Source organism: Nannospalax galili, unplaced genomic scaffold (genome assembly GCF_000622305.1).
Source record: "Nannospalax galili isolate Female #2095 unplaced genomic scaffold, S.galili_v1.0 scaffold63, whole genome shotgun sequence".
Lineage (NCBI taxonomy): Eukaryota > Metazoa > Chordata > Mammalia > Rodentia > Spalacidae > Nannospalax > Nannospalax galili.
The window spans coordinates 5,908,616-5,928,251 of record NW_008355272.1 but is presented as its reverse complement, the minus strand read 5'-3'; the positions used below and the strand labels follow the sequence as shown (position 1 = coordinate 5,928,251).

At 37.5% G+C, this 19,636-nt stretch overlaps 1 protein-coding gene across 2 annotated transcripts in view; it reads right to left on the bottom strand.

Moving 5' to 3' along the window:
• Positions 1-19,636, bottom strand: part of Mctp2 (multiple C2 and transmembrane domain containing 2) — a 235,108-nt gene that overhangs the window by 13,399 nt on the left and 202,073 nt on the right. For both annotated transcript variants that reach the window (XM_008852341.3, XM_017802990.2), the window contains one exon: positions 8,944-9,053. In XM_008852341.3, coding sequence (XP_008850563.1) covers positions 8,944-9,053 — 110 coding nt within the window. The remainder of the gene's footprint in view (positions 1-8,943; positions 9,054-19,636) is intronic.

Below are 19,636 nucleotides of genomic sequence, written 5' to 3'. Positions count from 1 at the left end.
CACACACACACACACACACACACACACACACACACACACACCCCAAGTGAACATGAAAGTTCAAAGCTAAAAAGAGGAAAATATCAAACCACGGACATCAGTGTAAATTGATCCATGTAGAAACACCACAGTAATAGATGCCTACACTGCAAAACCATCTTGAGGATAGATTATAGTCAGCTAAATGTAATAGTGATGGAAAAGGAAGGCAAAGACTCCAAGAGATAGTTCTGCTACCTGTGTTTGATTCATACAAAGAATACATTATGAGATATAATTAAGTAAAAACTGTGCTTTTTAAAATACTTTTTAATAGTGGAACTATAAATGGAAGATCTTGTATATAAACCCATAGCTTGGTATCAACATAAACTATTTTCTTTTAACCTTGGCAGATTGTTTATTAATTAGTCCTATCCAATTAAAAAACAATTTCTGTTCTAGCATTCACTAGCCAAAAGCATAGCCATAAGCATACAGCCAGCTTTTCTCTGCTTCTTTCCTTTTACAGACACAGAGGTGACAATTACATCTACCCTACAGAGAGGCTGAGGCTATTCAATGGGTTAATGCACAAATTGAAAACAATATATGGTGCACAGTAATTATTTAGTATGTTTTAGCTACTTGCATTACTTTGTTATTGTGTAAAGACATAAATATAAGACAAAATCAAATTATATCAGATAGCATTTGAAGATAAAAATATTACTAAAATAGATTAACTTATTTTGGGGGAAGAAATATTAATATTGTAACATTATTACACATTTTCCTAAAATAGTAAAATGCTAGATAAATATCTATTATTTTTTTAAGAAACTGGACCATTACTAGGTTGGCAGGAAAATAAGAAAATAATAGCATATAAAAATAAAATACAAGAATGCAAAGCAAGAATTTAATAGAAAATTATGACATAAAGCATATTTATTTAGGGTAAGGACTGATGAGAAACAGATAGATAATTCATAATTGTAGAATGATAGTGAAAATTTGACAGGTCTCCATGTAATTGATAGACCAATCAGATACACAGTTTTAATACTAATGTAAACATGAATATAGCAAATTGAATTATATATCTCTATGTATCATCTACCGATCTATCTATCAATCTATCATCTATCTATCATCTATCCATCTATCTATCTATCTATATAAACAATACATATAATGACCTATTATTAACCTTTCATGGAACATTTACAAAAACAAGCCCTTGTTAGAGCAATAGTTTCTGAACATAAAGGAATTAAATGACAAACTGGAAACAAAGATATAAACAACAACAACAACAACAACAACAACAACAACAAAAACCTGCAGTGTTTGGAAATTAACACACTTTTTGGTAAAGGAAGAAATCAAAATAAAAATTAGAAATGGCTTTAACTAAATTTGTATGATTATTATTACAATCCAAAATGTACAATCCAAAATTATTGGCACATAATGTTGTGCACATAGGAACGTGCAGAACATTGGACCTTTACATTAACAAGGAAGATAAAAAATAAGTGATGTGAACACCCATCTAAAAGATTAGAAAAGTAAGAAACTAAGCCACAGAAAGTAATACAGAGAAGTAACCAACAAAAAGGAAACAGAAAGCAGAGATCCAAGAAGGCAAATGCTGGCTCCATCTAAAGACGAATGTAAATGATGACGTTTCTTCATGAAAAACATGCTGCAGATCTTACTAACATGCAAAAAAGTATAAGATTTAGGACTGAGAAGACAGAAAGTAGGTAAGAGCACTTGCTAGACAAGGTTGAGGACTTGAGGTCAAATCCCTAGAACCCATTTAAAAAGCAAGGCATGGATGTGTGTGCCTTTTACCCACACATTAAGTGAAGACAGTCCAGTTCAGCTTAAATAAAAAGTTCAGCGACAGACCCTAGAGCAAGAAACCCAAAGTCCTGATCTGACTTCCACATATGTGCACACCCACATACATACATGCATACAGCACACACACACATGCGCACACACACGCACACACACAATGTATACACAAAAACTAGAAAATTAAATTAAGCAAGTCAACTCTTAAAAATTATGGCTTACAGAAACATAAATATGCATATGTATGTATAGATGCATGCATATATAAACAGGAGGTAAGAATTTAATTAAATCCCTCAAGAAAAACTGTACTTCTTGATGCCTCGCTAGCAAAGTCTCTCAGTTTGGATGAAATGATGACACTATGCCAACAGGAAATGTCCAGAGAACAGAGGAGATTAAACTCAATTTTGTTTCGTGGATTCAGAAGTCCTTTCTATCCACAAGGAATTCTGAAGATCAGAAAATGAACTGGCCAACATTATTGATCACAGCGATAAAATCTATGCATGCCTAAATGTAATAAAACTGAGCAATAAATAGACATAACAAATACATGAAAGAACCATATCATAGATTCAGGGGGACTTATTCCATGATTATGAAATGGACTTCACACCTGAAAAATCAAACACATTAAATACATTCGCAGCAGGAAAGGAACAATTGCATGGGATCATCTTCATGAATGCAGAAAAGATTGGATAACCCTCAACTCATGTGCATGATGAAACTCTGCTAGCTAAATAGGCTTAAAGGGGATCCTTCTTAATCTGGACTTTATAGATTCTACTTTATACAGTAGAATCATTCCAAAGGGTACAGTGTTGAAAGCTTTCTCTGAGAAGGAGTAGGACAAATCAATGCCCACCAACACCATTTCTGATCAATACTGTCTCACAGCTATGAGCAAGGTCCCTAAACAAAGCAAAATATACAGGCACTGGGATGCAAGAATAAAAAAATTCATCTTGTATGATATGGTAAGTAATATAAAATCCAAAATCATTTTGTATGAAAATTACAATAATAATTTTTAAAAGATCATTAAAAACAAAGTCAATGGAGAAAATTTAATTTTAATTTTAATAAACAGGTAGAAAAACTTTTTTAATACAATTAAAAGTAATACCAAACAGATCTGGTACTTGGGAATCAATGTCACACACACAAAAAAATCAAAACTCTTAAGAGTTTAAGATGATCAGAAATGATGGAACAAGACACCAGAGCTCACTAATTAGTGATCTCAATTCTCTCCCAGTTGTAACCCTAACTTAAATCCTAGTGTGTGTGTGTGTGTGTGTGTGTGTGTGTGTGTGTGTGTGTAAGGCATGCCATGTGCATTTGTGTTACAGGCTAGAGTTCACTGGCTTATCAGATTCATTATCACACTTTGGCAGAGCCACCCTCCCATAAACCAAGTACACAGACACATGTTTCCCCAAAATCATCATGTCACAATGTTAATAGAGTCTTGTTTAAAACACAAAATAAATAATCACAATGCAATTTACCAAAATTAAAATGAACATTTTTTTAGATGTTTACTACATGTGATTATTCATTTATTTCTTCCAAAATATTTCATAGTAAGAATCATTCCCTTTCAGGAGAGGAAAAATCTGAGTCATAGAAGTTAATACAGTGCGTCAAAATTACTCACTCCTAGTGTAAGTTACAGAAGAAGAATTTGAACTAAACAATATTGTGTCAAGTGGCCAGGGAGATGGCTCAGTGTGTGTGTGGCACTTGCCACAAAAGTCTGAGGATCTGAGTTTGGATCTTCAGAACCTACTTAAAGCTGGACATGGTAGCACAGGTCTATAATCCCAGTGCTCCTCCTGGGAGGTGGGAATTCTGAGACTCTCAAGGGCTCAAATAAGTACCTATGCGTCAGAAAAAAGGTCGGAGGACTGACACCCAAAGTTGTCCTCTGATCTCCATATTTGTGCTGTTGCACAGACATACCTGTACACACACACACACACACACACACACACATAAACACAGAGACACACAGAAGACACAAATATACACAAATACACACAGAGAGACACACAGACACATATACAGAAATACAAACAGACACACAGATACACACAAAGATATCCACATGCACACACACATACAAAGACACAGACATGCACAAATACACACACACACACACACAAAGACACACAGAGATACAAACACATAGATACACATACACACATACAAAAGACACAGATGTAAATACACATGCACAAACACACACACACACAGAGACACACACACACACACACACACACGAGACAGACAAAACAAGAGATTTTTTAAAGGTGACTCAAGATGCCTTGTCCATTACCTTTGCTGGAACTACGTCACAAAAGGAGACATATGATGCTAATTTAATCCAGTTACATATTCCTGTTTATAAAATAGAACAGTGAACCCAACGCTAATCCCAGCACTCGGGAGGCAGAAGCAGGTGGGTCTCTGTGAGTTCAAGGCCAGCCTGGTCTACACATTGGGCTCCAGGAGAGCTGGGACTACAGGGAGAAGCTGTCTCAAAAAGACCAAAAAAAAAAAAAAAAAGTATCAGACAGTTTCCTCATTGATCATCACATATCTTGTGGTAGGATTCTTTAGAAAATCCAGGGTTGAAGAAACTTGGTCAAAAAAGGTTTCCTTTCTTAAAATCAAATAATCTGCAAAATGTTTTCATAAACTTTAGCAGTTTTCCTGAGTTAAGAGTTTCCCAAATACTGGTTATGAAAAAAATGAGCCAAACTTACTAATGGAAAAATAAAGAATCTCCATCATTCATTCCACCATGTAGACTCAGAACTGTGTAAAATATATCATTTTGTGAGTTTCAAAGCAGTTAGCAAAATTGATTATGACCACATCCAGGTTGGTAGGCACAGGTCCCTCCTCTAGCCCCACCCAACACCATGTTGGCCTTTCTTCAATGCAGAGTTATTTTCCTCATTTCTCAGGCTATGGTAAATGCTTCTTCCCTTAGAAACTAAACAAACCACACGTTCCTGTAGAATTGCTTTGGTGGCATTTTCTACAAGGTGGCCTTACTTGGCATATGCGTGGCTCTCCTGCCAGCTGGTGAACACTCTTCCAGGCTCTGGACTCTGACTGCCTTATTTGGTCTTTTGTCATTTACTCACTTTAGCAGTTTTCCTGAGTTAAGAGTTTCCCAAATACTGGTTATGAAAAAAATGAGCCAAACTTACTAATGGAAAAATAAAGAATCTCCATCATTCATTCCACCATGTAGACTCAGAACTGTGTAAAATATATCATTTTGTGAGTTTCAAAGCAGTTAGCAAAATTGATTATGACCACATCCAGGTTGGTAGGCACAGGTCCCTCCTCTAGCCCCACCCAACACCATGTTGGCCTTTCTTCAATGCAGTTATTTTCCTCATTTCTCAGGCTATGGTAAATGCTTCTTCCCTTAGAAACTAAACAAACCACACGTTCCTGTAGAATTGCTTTGGTGACATCTTCTACAAGGTGGCCTTACTTGGCATATGCGTGGCTCTCCTGCCAGCTGGTGAACACTCTTCCAGGCTCTGGACTCTGACTGCCTTATTTGGTCTTTTGTCATTTACTCTTTGGTCTTTCTGCTTTTACTTTGTCTCTTTTACTATGCACTCACGGAGCAAACACAGAGTGTTTCACTCCTTCTCTCTGACGACCTCCTGTGATTCTAGCTACACTTGACTTGCTTTCCCAAATCCCTTCCTGGTTGGGGAAATCTTACTTCATATAAATGTACCTTCTTCACTCTACTGTGGACCATCAGTGTGAGTGATTCTCCATCCCCTGGATCTATCTTAATCTCATGTACTCCTCCCTAAACTTTGCCTACATAATCAGGGACACAGAGTTGGAGATATCACTCCATAATGACACATGAGGCTTATATCCTTCCTTTAACAAGATCTACTGTCTAGGATAATGTAGATGCTGAGCAAAAGTTTCTGCGTGATATGCACACATATTTGAAATCTAAATATTAGAGGAAGTACTTAGTGAAAGTAGGAAAAATAAACTACCGTTTCTTCTGTGACTATATGGCACCATTGACGTGTTTCCCAACAGAAGCACAGGAATCTTGTTTTAAGAGCTTCATACAAAAATTTCCTACTTGCCAAAAGTTGGGTAAAAGCTTTCCTGGTTTTTAAGTAGAGGATTGTGATAGAATTCCAAGAGTATTACATATGACATCCCACTTGAATGCCCAGCAGGGACTTTAAGGTCACTGTAATAATGAATAGCCAAAGAATTAATAGGAGTTGAGCCTATGAGCCTTCCTGTGTTGCAGCTGGGCAGAACAGTACTCTGTTCATGGGCTGTAAACACATCCCAGGCATGGCCACCACAGCTGTGCTGGGCACAGCTGCCCCTCAAAAGTACTGCAAAGATGGGAGCCTGTTTAAATCACTCTGCCCTCTTCTCTCATCAGACACATTTCCTTTTATATTATCAGTTACACAACAGCTACATTTGTGTTTTAGAGATGTGTAAGAATGGAGGCAGCTGTACCAAACACCATGTTCCTTCCTCAGCTTTGCCCCCACTCAACATCCTCTTATCTTCCTTGCTCTCAGAACATTAGTCACTCTTTTTTTTTCCATTTTTTTCTATCTACTCAAAGTCTTGTGCAGTATGCCTGATCTCCAGGCATTCCCAATTCCCTCCCTATGATGTGGATGTATTTAATCCCCTACCACTCCTTGTACCCTCCATGGTCTTAGGATTTCAGTCTATGCATTGGGTGCTAGTTACCGATGCCCCTCCACCATTCTTTGCCAAGCTGTCTAGCTTCTACTAGCTTCAGAGATGATAAGTTGCTGCTGCAGTCTTGTCTTCTACATCCTTCCTCTTCTACATCCTTTCTGAGCTGGACAAGCCTTCCCTAGCATCCTACCCTTCTTTTATCTAGTACCGGGGCCATGAAATTCTATTTGGCTATAACTTTCCCTCATTGAAAATAGATTCGTAGAGGATGATAAAATTTTATTATAAAAGTGGAGAAACACGTTTCAATCCAGACTCCATAGCTTACTAACTGATCTTGGACTATATGTTTAATTACAGGTCTCAGGATCCTTGTCTGTACTAACAATCTTTATGCCATGGTGTCATTGGAAATACTCAGCCCAACTCAAGTAACTTCACAAAACATGTACTGTGTGCAAAAGACTTAGAGCAGCGTCTGTCCAGCAGGACACTAGCTGATGCTTCTGTTAACACAGCCACCACGCACACTCTCATTCTCAGCTGAATGAGCCAAGAAGAATTATTCACTCTCCTCATCACTGTTTATTACTAGTAGGCGTGTTTAGCCTAAAGCATTCTAAAGGTAAGTTCAGGAAAAATTTGTTAATTAACATGAAACTGAGAAAAATAAAGTGAATAGGGCAGCAACATCTGTCAGAAAAACTCCCCAATCTCTAATTTTTCTTCTCTTAAGATAGTAATAATAGAAAATACACTGCGTGAATTCAATAAAACCTTTTTTCACTTGAAAGTTATTTTTGACTGAATTTTAACCAAACATACATTCAACCAGGTGCATGGCTTATGCCTTTGAGCCAAGCATTCATGAGACAGAGATAGGAAAGCTGCCATAAGTTCCAGGCCAGCCTGTGCTGCAGTTTCAGGCCAGCCTGGGATACAGAGAGCCCCTATATGAAAACAACAGCAGAAGCAACAAGTTCCATGCTGATAGTAAACAGGAATTCAAAAGCAATTTCTTTGGACTTGCAACTAGAAGTACATGCAGAAAAAAATATTGTTTTATTTTAAGTGTATGAATGCTTTTTCTGTATGCACATAGGTGCACCAATGAGTGTAATGGCCACAGAGGCCAGAAGAGAGCATCAGATCCCCTAGAAGTGGAGGTAGACAGTTGTTAGCTGCCATATGGCTGCTGGGAACCTAACCCAGGGCCTCTGTAAGAGCACTCAGTGTGCTTAACCTCTGAATCATCTCTCAGTGTGCTTAACATCTGAATCATCTCTCTAGTCCTGGTTTGCCTGAATTTTGATGCAGAAGCTTTCACTTGGCTTTTTGAACTTACTGAAATCTCTTGTACAATTTCAAAACTAATATCTTCCTTAATGAAATTAGAATGAACCACACAGATGTGATGAATAAGATTAGTATTAATTACATAGTACATATCTGGTATAATTCATGGATTAAGGGAGAAAAGAAATTCATTTATAAGCCTAAAGGAAAGCACTTAAAACTATGTATGCACTGGTGCCAAATCAAGACCAAGTTAGATGCATTTAAATTATATAAACTAAGTCATGAATCCTAGAGTCCTTCCTAAGACCCCATTAAAGGAGTTAAGCACTTTAACCCAAAGGTACAGAGTAGCAAATTGTGGGCTGCGTGTGTGTAAAATCCACCCAGCCTCCTTTGCTTTCTGTTCTTTTAAAATAAAGTTTTATTGGAACACAAATCACACTCATTCATTCAGATATATACTGTAATTGCTTTTATATTTAAAAAACAGAATTGGGCAATTGTGTCAGAGTCCATATGAACTATATTATAAAAATATGTCTTCTCTAGCTTGCTATGGAGTGTGTCAAGCCTGACCCTAAGATATCCATGTAGGTGCTGAATTATTTTCATTTCAATCAATCTAGGATATTACTAATAAGGTACCATTATTTTAAGAGAAAAAAGTTCATTCTGGTCATTTACTGTGTTCTGGGGTTCAGATAAAAATTATAATTTTTCAGATCACATTTGCTTCTCATTAGTTTTTAATAAAATAGCTTATTTTTAATGCATAAGTTCTCACCCAAGCCAGGATATGTCCGAGAGTGAAAGAGGGCACTATTAATAGCTCTGTGGTGACAATCAGTGTAAACTGAACCATATGGTCACACCAGTTCTGAAGCACCCCCAAACTGTGAAATTGATAAGCCCAAAGGGCAAGGCCGTTAGCCACCCCCAGTTTCTGTATTGCCACTGCTTTCTCTGTCAATCACTGGATCCATGCCCTCCTCCCTAACCATCCTGAGGGTGACAGGTCTAGTTTAAACACCACTGCACATGTGCAGGACTTACTTTTTAATTCTTTCTCCAAAAGAAGCTATTTCCTCCAAGATATTTTGAACAGTGGAAACAATATCCTGTACCATGTAGATTCTCTCAATCAACCCCTTTTTCTCAGATTCCTAGGAAATATAAAAAGTGAGATTTATATTAGCTGCTTCATTCTTTATCATTCCACTATAGAAATTATTAGAACATGCTGGAACATTTATGTTTACTAATAGAGTAAGTCACAAAAGACTAAACAGTTTTCAAAACTCTTGCTTTTAAGAAACAAAGCTCATTCACTCATTTGGATGCTACCACACAAACCATGTGAGCCCCAGGTAATAGTACCAATCAGGAGGTGATGAACTGGTCATCTTTGGAACCAGAGGCTTTCAGACACTACAGTCAGGGTATTATTCAATCCTTTCAGCATGGTCAGCTCTGTCCTCAGGAGGTTATCTCAAGGACATTTAAGCCCTCTTCCATTACAGTGCTGCAGAAATGCTCTCATAGGAAGAGTGGGTCATGTTGGAAATACACACAATGCATTCCTGAGTATTGTGGCTTCTTAGGGAAACGAGTACATCATAAATCATGTTTCCAAATGCTACTGGCCTGAGGAAAACTTCATTCATCTTTTGGCCACTATCTCAGAAAAAGAACAGACATCAGAGACACCAAAAGGCAGTTGGATTGCACAGCACTGTATTTCACAGCCTACAAGCACACCTGACAGTATATTATGATTTATTCACGAAGTTGGAATAAAATACAAGTTTGTCTTCCTCAGCTTCCAATTCTCCACATGAAATAGAATTCAACTTTCTAAGAATATTACCTGTAACTTATATGTAGAAGATTTCTAGCATGTTTGTTACTATTCCAGAGAGCTATAACGCTATAAATATAATTTAGAGATTACTCCAATGTCCACGGAAGGAAAATTCCCCAGAATGGTATGTTCATACTATTTCGCATATGCTATGAACTCCGTTTACATCATTCCCATTCCTGTTTATCTGGGTCATTGCTATCCACAGCACTTGCTGCACACTGCAAGAGCCTTTACAAAACTTTCCTATCAAGTACACCACTTGGGTAGGAAGTATGCCAAATTACATGCTACACACTCAGTAGTGGAATATTCCTATGACACCTTCCATGCTACAAAAGAAAAAAACAGTCATTTTCATCTTCTGTCTTCTGCTTCACTGAAATAGAGCCACAGATGGAGTGAGGAACCCACCACCACCTGCAGGGGTTGCTGCAGGAGGAAGGCAGCTACATCAAGGGTTCAACTCCTCTTCTAGTATCTGCCCTTCTTTGTGAAGCTACAGTTGAAACAGACCAAAGAGAATGTCAGAGGCTAGAAAGCACCTTGTCTCATGCCCTGAAGGAATGGGTGATGCGGGGGCTTAAACAACTCTTAGCATCTGCTCTACACTCTTATCCAATCATCCATTTATTGCTCATTATCCAGCCAGGAAATTCTGACTTCGTTGCTTTCTCTTACAACATCAAATTTGCAAGACATTTCACTCTGTACCCTAGTTTTAAATTCTTTCCCCTTACTATTATGTTTGAAGCAGTTTGTATTAAATATTAAACATGCTGCCAGAGCAACTCATTCATGCTCAGCAAGCCAGGGCTGTCTATGAATGGTCACAATGCTGAAAACCCATCTCTGTCTACTGCACAAGCACCATGTTTACAAAGGAGCATTTGAAGGCGCTGTGGAGCTTGACCCAGAGGGCAAAGGGAGCTTCCTCTGGCAGCAGCTTCCGCTTAAGGTCAAAACAATTTCTTGGAAAAATGACTCAAATTTCCATGCAGTATAATTTCATTAAAAACTTCCTATTTTAATTGTTTGATATTTTTACCTACAAAACAACTAAACACTAAGGTTCTAGTTATGAAGAAAAAATTAGTATGTCAAACTAAAAAGTGATTATGACAATGTCTTTCCAGTTTTTAATGGGTCTGAAGTATTCCTGGGAATATCCAGGTGTCTCAGAACTGTATCTCTTTTAAGAATAAAAGTAATCTTGTACATTTTGAATGATTAACCAACTTATTTTGACTATATTAATTGAATTATGGAAAGATTTCATTTGATTTTCACAAGTAAATTGTTTCAAATATTATGTGTACATTAAAATGAAAAAATCTTCATGTTAATCATGCAAACATTTTTAATGCAAATATTTTGATACGCATAATGATTATTCATGGCACACACATATTTTACTTGAGTTCCTACTTTTATCATCTATAATTTTATGATAGGATTATTTTCCAAAAAGCTACTTTAATTTCATTATCTTGTTTCTAAGATTCACCAAATTATTTTTAACCATCTTCAGAGTTGTACCTAGTGGCCATTAAATTGACATCTTCATTGACACCACTGTAGACAAAATGGAAGGACACTTTCTCTACAAGCACTTAGGAATCTTAGAAACAAATATGACAGATGGAAAATATTCTCAATTATGTATTTTAAATAATGAAGTTTATACTTCCAGGTTATACTTTATCCATTAAGATGAACTTTCTCTGTTGAATATTTTCAGTGAGCCTCTAGCTCATTGGACTGTTTCACAGAATTTATTCTGAATAATCCATGGTTTCGCTATTTCCTGTTTCTAGAGAACATTTATTTTCACATTTTTTTTATATTCAAAGATTTTCATCACAACATAAACTACTCTAAAGCACTCATGTGCTTTGCAGTTTTATTTCTACTGTTCCACATTGTGATACAGCTGGAGACAGCTTAGAAGACTACTTGAACTTCCCTGTTACCAGAATCATGAACTACATAGGCTTTTCCATTAACAGCCTAGTCTAGCCTCAGGTATTCTGTTATAGCAAACCAAACAGACTAAAATATAAGCATACAATAACAACTACCTTTACCTAAATTATATTATCATGGTTATTCATTAACTATATATCTTTGCATTATTTTTACTGATATACTCAAAGCACATTATATAAGTTTTTTAAAGTACATATTTACTCAATATAATAGGTGAAACAAAACTTTACAACCTTGTATTCAGGTAATTTCTCAATGATCTTACTTGAAGGATGGATTAAATTGTGTATATGTTTAATATATACCTACCTCACAATTTCTTAATCTTCCCATTAACCATTCTGAATTAGTAACAGTTTTGGGGTTTTGTGTGTCTTCCATCCCTGATGAGAGCCACAGCACAATAAGCTGGTATAACAGGTAACTGATAGGGTAGAGATAGTGATGGTAAAACCCAGTTACCCAGACATAAAAGGGCTGGCTCTTCTGACAGCACTTTGTTTTGTTAATGATCATCCTTACCCTTCCTTTGAGAGACAGGTAGCTACCCAGTCCCTGGAAAGAGCCAGGGATGGGTGATCCCTGCTTGCCTGTTAGATTTAACCTGCTATTATTCTTTGAGAACTTAAGTGCCTACACATGAATTTCATGAGATGTTAGAAATGACCATTATCTAAAGTAGAAACAATGATTGTCTTAGCAACTTATTAAAGGTTGTGTCATGTAAATATTTAGCTTTGAGTTGGAGCATATTAATATCAACCAAGGGAAACTTTCTAGGAAAGTGGGGACAGGTGATGAAACTAGATCACATTCCCTTAAAATTCATTAGTACAGAAAGGGACCAATTATTCCTAGAGTATCATCTGGACAGGGGGTTGGGCAAATTTCCTCATGCATTTTCATATTACCCTTAGAATACTTGTATAAGGTACCTGTCATGCATATATGAGATGGAATAAGTCCATCTGAAGGTATGTTCCCTCATGATTAGGGTCAAAGGTAGCTTCTATTCTCTGAATGGCTTTGGAGGTATTTGGGTGGTACTGAAAGGGAATTATACAATGCTCTCTGTGTAGATTAAGTAGCATATTAGCTTCTGAGCTAGAAGAAGTTACTATTTATTTTTCATAGTTAGATATGTCATTAGCTTCTTTGAAAACCCTCCCATTCTGCTAGAGGACCAGAAGATGAGATCAGATCGTTCAAACTGATTATACTCTCAGCTTCCTGAAAATTGCAACAGGTGCATCCTTGAAGCTGGCAGTGCTTGCTTGATGGTAAAATGGATGGATGCAGAAAAAGAGCAGGGCCTTTTGTGTGAAGTAGTGTCAAAGAATTATTTACACCCACATGGTAAATTGGGAGACACTTAGACATCAAGACAAGAGTCTAGGCATCATAAACCCATAATAATGACTGAAAAAGCAGAACTCAAGGTTCACAGAATCTGAGAAACCTCCTTAGGACACCCATCTATACCAATGACTGTCTTCTCAAGTCACATAATATTTTGATCCCTCAGCTATCTAGTACTGCATATTGATATATTTTCTACATTGTAAAGTTTATCTTTTAAACCAGAATTTGTCAACGGGCATAGTATAAAAGCAACAGCACCAGTATGTCTATTTCCAAGAAGCTTGAGTCCAGAGATGGTAAAGAATTTGTCTATGTTCACAGTTTTCTAAGTTCATATATATGTGGCAACAGACTTCAATCAAGAACTGTTAACTCCTAAGAAAGTGTCACTCCAAAACTATATTTTTGGTAGGCATTTGAAAGCTACCCACAGTTCATGTTTGTTTTTTGTGCCATTTGCTCTCTAGGACTCTGTAGGTTCCTATTCTCTCTGTTTTCCATATAAGGGGAATCATTTTGAGACTTTCCTCTTTAGTGTTCCTATTTCCTATTTTTCCCACAGTTATCTTGTCAGATTTTCATAAGAATGCACATTTGAAAATATTTTGGGGAAAAAATTCTTTCCATTTTCTTTTAAGAACTTGATAGGTAACCAATGCTTTTTTAGATGAACACATGAAAAATTATATGAAATAAAACTCTTAAGACAAATGAACCCTGCATAGCTCAACATTCAGGGAGCACACTAATCTTTATAGTAGCCAATGTCCCACTCACTTTCTCTACAGCAGAATTTATTTAAAATAAGATACATCAATTTTACGTTTCTTTAGAAATAGTATCTATCAGTATAGCAATAAATATATTCTAATTCTTTAGCATTAGTGTTTGTATTTTTAGGAATTCAAAGGAGTGTGTTTCTTTCAATAGCAGGCTGTGGAGTTAGAGATAAGTAGATGTAGCTCTGGCCCTGTCATGGATGAGCTTTGAAACTATATTAGCTCACTTGAGTTTTTATGACAAAATATATGAAGTGAGTGACTTATAAAGTAAAGGTTATTTGACTCATAATGCCCATGACTTAAAGGTTAAAAATGCCACGATGCTGGTATCTTGGCTGCATCACAGCATGGTAGAGAAACAAGGGAAGTAGCCATTTGTAAAATGAGTCAAGTATGTGGGGAGGCCTCACTTCACAACCATCAATTTCAGCAGCGAACACTTCACTAAGCCCTTCCTTAGATGTGGTATCCAGACATAGTTACTTTCCATTAGGTTTACCCCAGCATCAACACACGGGGGATCAGAACCTTAACCTTTGGGAGGCATAGTTCACTATAGTAGAAAACATGACATTTTACCCTGTCTTAGTTACATTTCTGAAAAATGAAGTGCATAATCCTTGCCTTGACTGGAGAGAGCTTGCCTTGAAAGGAAAGCTCATCACATATGCAAATCGCTTGGCGCATCCAAGGTACCTTGTTAACATGATCCCCTTTCTTTCTAGCAGTCAAAAAGACTAGGAGGAATAACCTTTTGTCTATATAAAAGAACACTGGGGTAATATATGTTTCTGAAGTAGGGCTTTTCCTGGACAAGTCTACTCATGTCACCCGGAGAACTCTGAGAGATTATCTGGAGGCTGGATCTGCATCCCGCTGGCTTTATTTACACATCTCAGATTGAACCAGGGAATGTGGTGATAACAGTTTAGCAAACACAACACTGCATCTGCTGCTGAGACCAAACTGTCTAGGACAAGGAATAGTGATTCATTCAGAAAGACAGACCGCGGGTGGCTGTGCCTGCTTCTAGTTTTCCTTAACACAGAGGCTCCTGATTCATACAGGGAACTGTGTTAGAAAAATAGTGATAGCCACTGGTGTGATTGCACAAATGAACAAGATGATTGCAACTGACCATGTAGTCACAGTGGGGTTTTACTTATGATTATAAACCTGAAAATGTATAGAGACCCAAGTGAAAGCCCCATGACTTGGGGACTACTTGATGCTCAAGCATGTGTGTTCAAATAACAGAAATGACACACAGAAATTTCCAATTCAGAATTTAAAGTTCATAAGGTATCTCCCTCTCTGATGTCTATGTGGTATGTGTGTATGTATATTTATATGTGTGTATGTGGATGTAGTGTACATGGGTGTGGAAGCCAGAGGTTTATGCAAGTAAATTCCTCTCTCCTTCTCCACTTTATACATTCAGACAGGGTTTCTGACTTGAGTCCAGTGCTTTCTGAATTGAGTAGTCTAGATGGCCAGCTTGCTCTAGAAGTCCAGTTTCCACTTCCCACATGCTAGGGTCACATGTGGCCTGCTGCAGCTTCCCACTATTTGTGGGATCTTAACTTCAGTCTTGCTTTTAGCCACTTTTACACATTGAACCATCTGTCCAATTCTTGCTTCTATTGTGTGTTGCTGCACTATAAAGAAGGAATGGTATTGACTTTAAGGAAAATAATGACAAGCTCCAACTCCTCCTATTGGTTATCATGTAAAGAAAAATATGAGATCACTTTAAAATTTTATTTTTTATTAATATTTTGTGTGCATAAGTGTATTGCCTGCACGTAGGTAAGTGTACCCATGTTGTGCAATACCCTCAGAGGTCAGAAGAGGGCATTGGACCCCATGGAACTGGAGTTATGGACAGTTGTTAACTGCCATGTGGGTGCTGGGAACTGAAACCGAGTCCTCTACAAGAGTAGCCAGTGCTCTTAACTGCTGAGCCATCTCTCCAGGCCCTGAGATCATCATTTTTAACTTGTACATTTGTTTATAAAACTTCAAAGGGATCAAATCTCTTTCTTAAGTTTTATAGCAGTTGAGTTAAGGACTCATAATGTGTCTCTGGTGTAACAAAGCTGCCCACTCTTTAAAAACAAAGCAAAAAACAAGGAATAAATCAGGCAAGACTTTCCTTCCTTAAGGCCTTGTCGCTTACCCTGTGTCTCCAGTGAGAGCTGCTCTGTAGCTGTAATAAAACAGCTTTGAGCCTCTGGGAAAGAATTAACACCATCAAAATGAATTTACAACTGAGAATTAATTATATAACCAGTATGTTACTTTAAATCTTTCCTGCATGTTCTGATTTAGAAAATCACTCATTTTTCTATTAATTATCCAAGCAAAACTGGGTAGATAGTTCTGGAAATTGACCCTGTCTGGAAAAATCGTTTTGACATGCTCAAAAATTGAGTGGTATTTGTCAAAGAGTGTGCAGGAGTCCCAAAAGGACCAATGCAAAATTTTTTATCTCACAATCCTGACTGTAATAGCAGTCACCCAGATGAGAGATACAAATTTGGGACTTGATAGAACAGGAATATGTTTGGTCTATCTCATTCCTTTGAATATTACAATCCTGCAATTTGAGAACTTGAAGAATTATAAACATTAGAAATTGAATGAGATGAATTTAACATGAAAAAAAACCCTCAATATCTGTCATAACAAAGAGTAGGAAAGCAACATTTCTGCTATATAAAATTAAAAATTGTTCTCTGGAAATCCCAGCTTCACGAACTGGGAATTAGCTTCAGAATTTAGCCACATGAGGCATATTGTGGGAATTCAAGTTTAAGTGCACACATGGAATCGACACCATGGATCGTGCTGTTTAAATGGTGGGGGTCGAGACTGGGAGATTACAGACCAACTAGCCTAGAGTACACAGCAACACAGAACAAAATCACCCTGTCTCAAGCAAGGTGGAAGGAGAAAACCAACATCCAATGTTGTCCTCTGAACTCCACAAATGTGCATATCAGCAGAGAGAGAGAGAGAGAGAGGGAAAAAGAGAGACAGAAGGATGGAGGGAGGGAGGGACAGAGGGAGAGAGAGACAGAAAGAGAGGGAAGGGGGAGGGAGACAGAGAGAAACAGAGAAAAAGGAGAGAGGGAGGGAGGGAGAGATTTTAAAATAGGGGGAGAAAGTAATGTGTTCTTTTTCTAGGGAGTGTTTCTGTCTCAAACAGTTCTTTCATTAAGAAAAATGAATATAAAACTGGGTTTTGAATCAATCCCATTTCTAAGCAGCTTCATCCTGCTTGAACCATTTTATCATGACAAAGAGTGCCAAGGTAACACACACTTTTGCCTTGAAACAAGAATCTTGTCTGGTCCCCAATGAAAGGATGCAAGGAGAGGAGAAGGAACAAGCACCCACATCCTAAGAAAGACCCTCAGGACACTTAACTGGAAAGATGGCAACCTTCTAGAAAAAACTTAGATGTTGGATGGGTACATTTCATTACAAGGTCTCTGAGTCTTCTGACAGAATGTGGTGTGGTCACAATGTGAAAAACACAAACGGCTTCTGTAGCTGGACCTACTGCACATGGCTGCCCAGTGAGCCACAAGTGATGATGCTGTTGTGTGCATCCCTGAGCTTCCTCCAGGTGGGACAGGGAGGGGACTGTAACTTAAGACATTTATCTGTTTAAGAAAAGTGAAAGGTAGGGCTGGAGAGATGGCTCCATCACTAAAGTATCTGCCATGCAGCATGAGTTCCTTAGTTTGAGTTCCCAGAATCCCCATGAAAAGCCAGCAGCTCTAGGGGAAGCAGGAGAGGCAGATCCCTGAAGCAAACCGGCCAGAGAGCTTAGCTGAATCAATGAGCTTCTAAAGGTTGTCTCAAAAAATAAAAGGGGAGTGTGATCAAGGAAAGACATCCTACTTTGACCTCTGGTCTCAGTGACTCATGTGTGCAGACAGATGTACACATCTACACCAATAAGTGCATATAACACACAAAAGCTAAAATTAGTTCTTATTATCCTAAAATGTGACTCAAACATCAGCTTCTATTAGCAGACCAGATAGCTTCAATATCCTTCTCTAACTGCCTCCTCATAGGCTCACAAATCTTTGAGTGAGTGGGACACACCTATGCTGATTGTTCATAGGAACACTCAGCTGGTAAATGCTGCTGGTAATGCAGAGGAAAATGAATGAATGAATGAATGAATGAATGAACGGACAGCATGCTTTGTTCAAAACAATGTAGCACAGTTTAAAAGGTAAGATTTAGGTCAGAAGATCTGGATTTGAATCTCACTGTGAACTTAACAGAGTAATCTCAGATATGTTCATTTCTCTTAAGCCATGTTTGTTAATTTGCACATGGGGAAAACATTAGCCTGTAGGATGCACTAAGTACTAAATGAGTTAACAGGCATAAAAGCCTGCAAGCTGTGAATATTATAAAATACTAATATCTTCACAAATTTGATTACCTAGGTAATACCATATTCTTGTTTTAAATTATTAATACCACTTTTTTCTTCATGTATTACTTACATTTCCTTGGGGAAAAAAGTGACATTTCTACATCTATCACTTGTTTTATAAAGTTTCCATCAATTAACTTACAAATTAGCCAAAAATTATCTTGCAAACTTCATGGGTATTTGGGGGATGGGGTGGACCACAGTAAAACAGTATATTTCATTAGGAAAGACAAGAGAACTCACTGATACCCATCAAAAAATGACCAGTAGGTAGTAAGCCCACCAGGTTTGGATGTGGAGTTAAAAATCAGGCCCAAACAGAAGGCCCTACATAAATTTTGGGGGACAATAAACAAAACCAAAACTTAGTAAATAGGGGAAAGATTTTTTTTTGTGGGAAGGGATTTAGGATCCAGAAAGAAATAATAGAGAAGAGTGACCAGAATACATAAAGTGAATGTATGAAATTATGAAAGAAGAAAATTTACTAATTATAAAAAAAGTAAAATAGGGGCTGGAGAGATGGTTCAGCAGTTAAGAGGGCTTAATGGTCTTCCAGAAGACATGAATTTAGTTCCCAGATCCCACATCATGTGGCTAATACTATCTGTAACTCAGGTTTCAGTGAGGATCTGACATCCTATCCTGGTTTCCTGCACACACATGGCAGTCACAGATAGACACGCACTAATAAAAGTTAAAGAGAAATATAAAAAGGGCCAGTAGGTAATCAGGATACAATGTTTAGTGTATTCGACCTTAAGCTTCATGGAAAAGTAAGCAAGCCCCTGATAGAACACTGACTCCTGAGAAAGCAGATTCTTGAGTTCTATTATTTCAGACACAATGTTAGTTAATAGAGAATAGGTGACTCATATAATTTACAGTCTGGTATGTCATACTTTACAATGTTTGAAATAAGAGCAATACATACACTACTCACTCAAAAAGATCTACAAGTACCAGGGACACCACTCAGTGTGAGAAAAAGCAAGATACTTGGATAACACTTCACAGACCCAGTTAATAACATTTTTGGATTCCTTCTGAAGGAAATAAAGTCCAAAGCCTTTTAAGAATGGAGGTTTGATTTTTTTAAAAAGGAAACGTGAGTGAGATGATATGTCAAAGGAGTCTAGGAGCTCAGGAATTCACCCTCTTCTGATTCAAAACAGGCATATTCTGGTCATTAAGAATTGGCTGCAATCCACTCTCCTACTAAATCCTTGAAAGTAAGGTAATGTAGTAGAAGCCATAGCAATAAAATCACTATATCACTAAAGCACA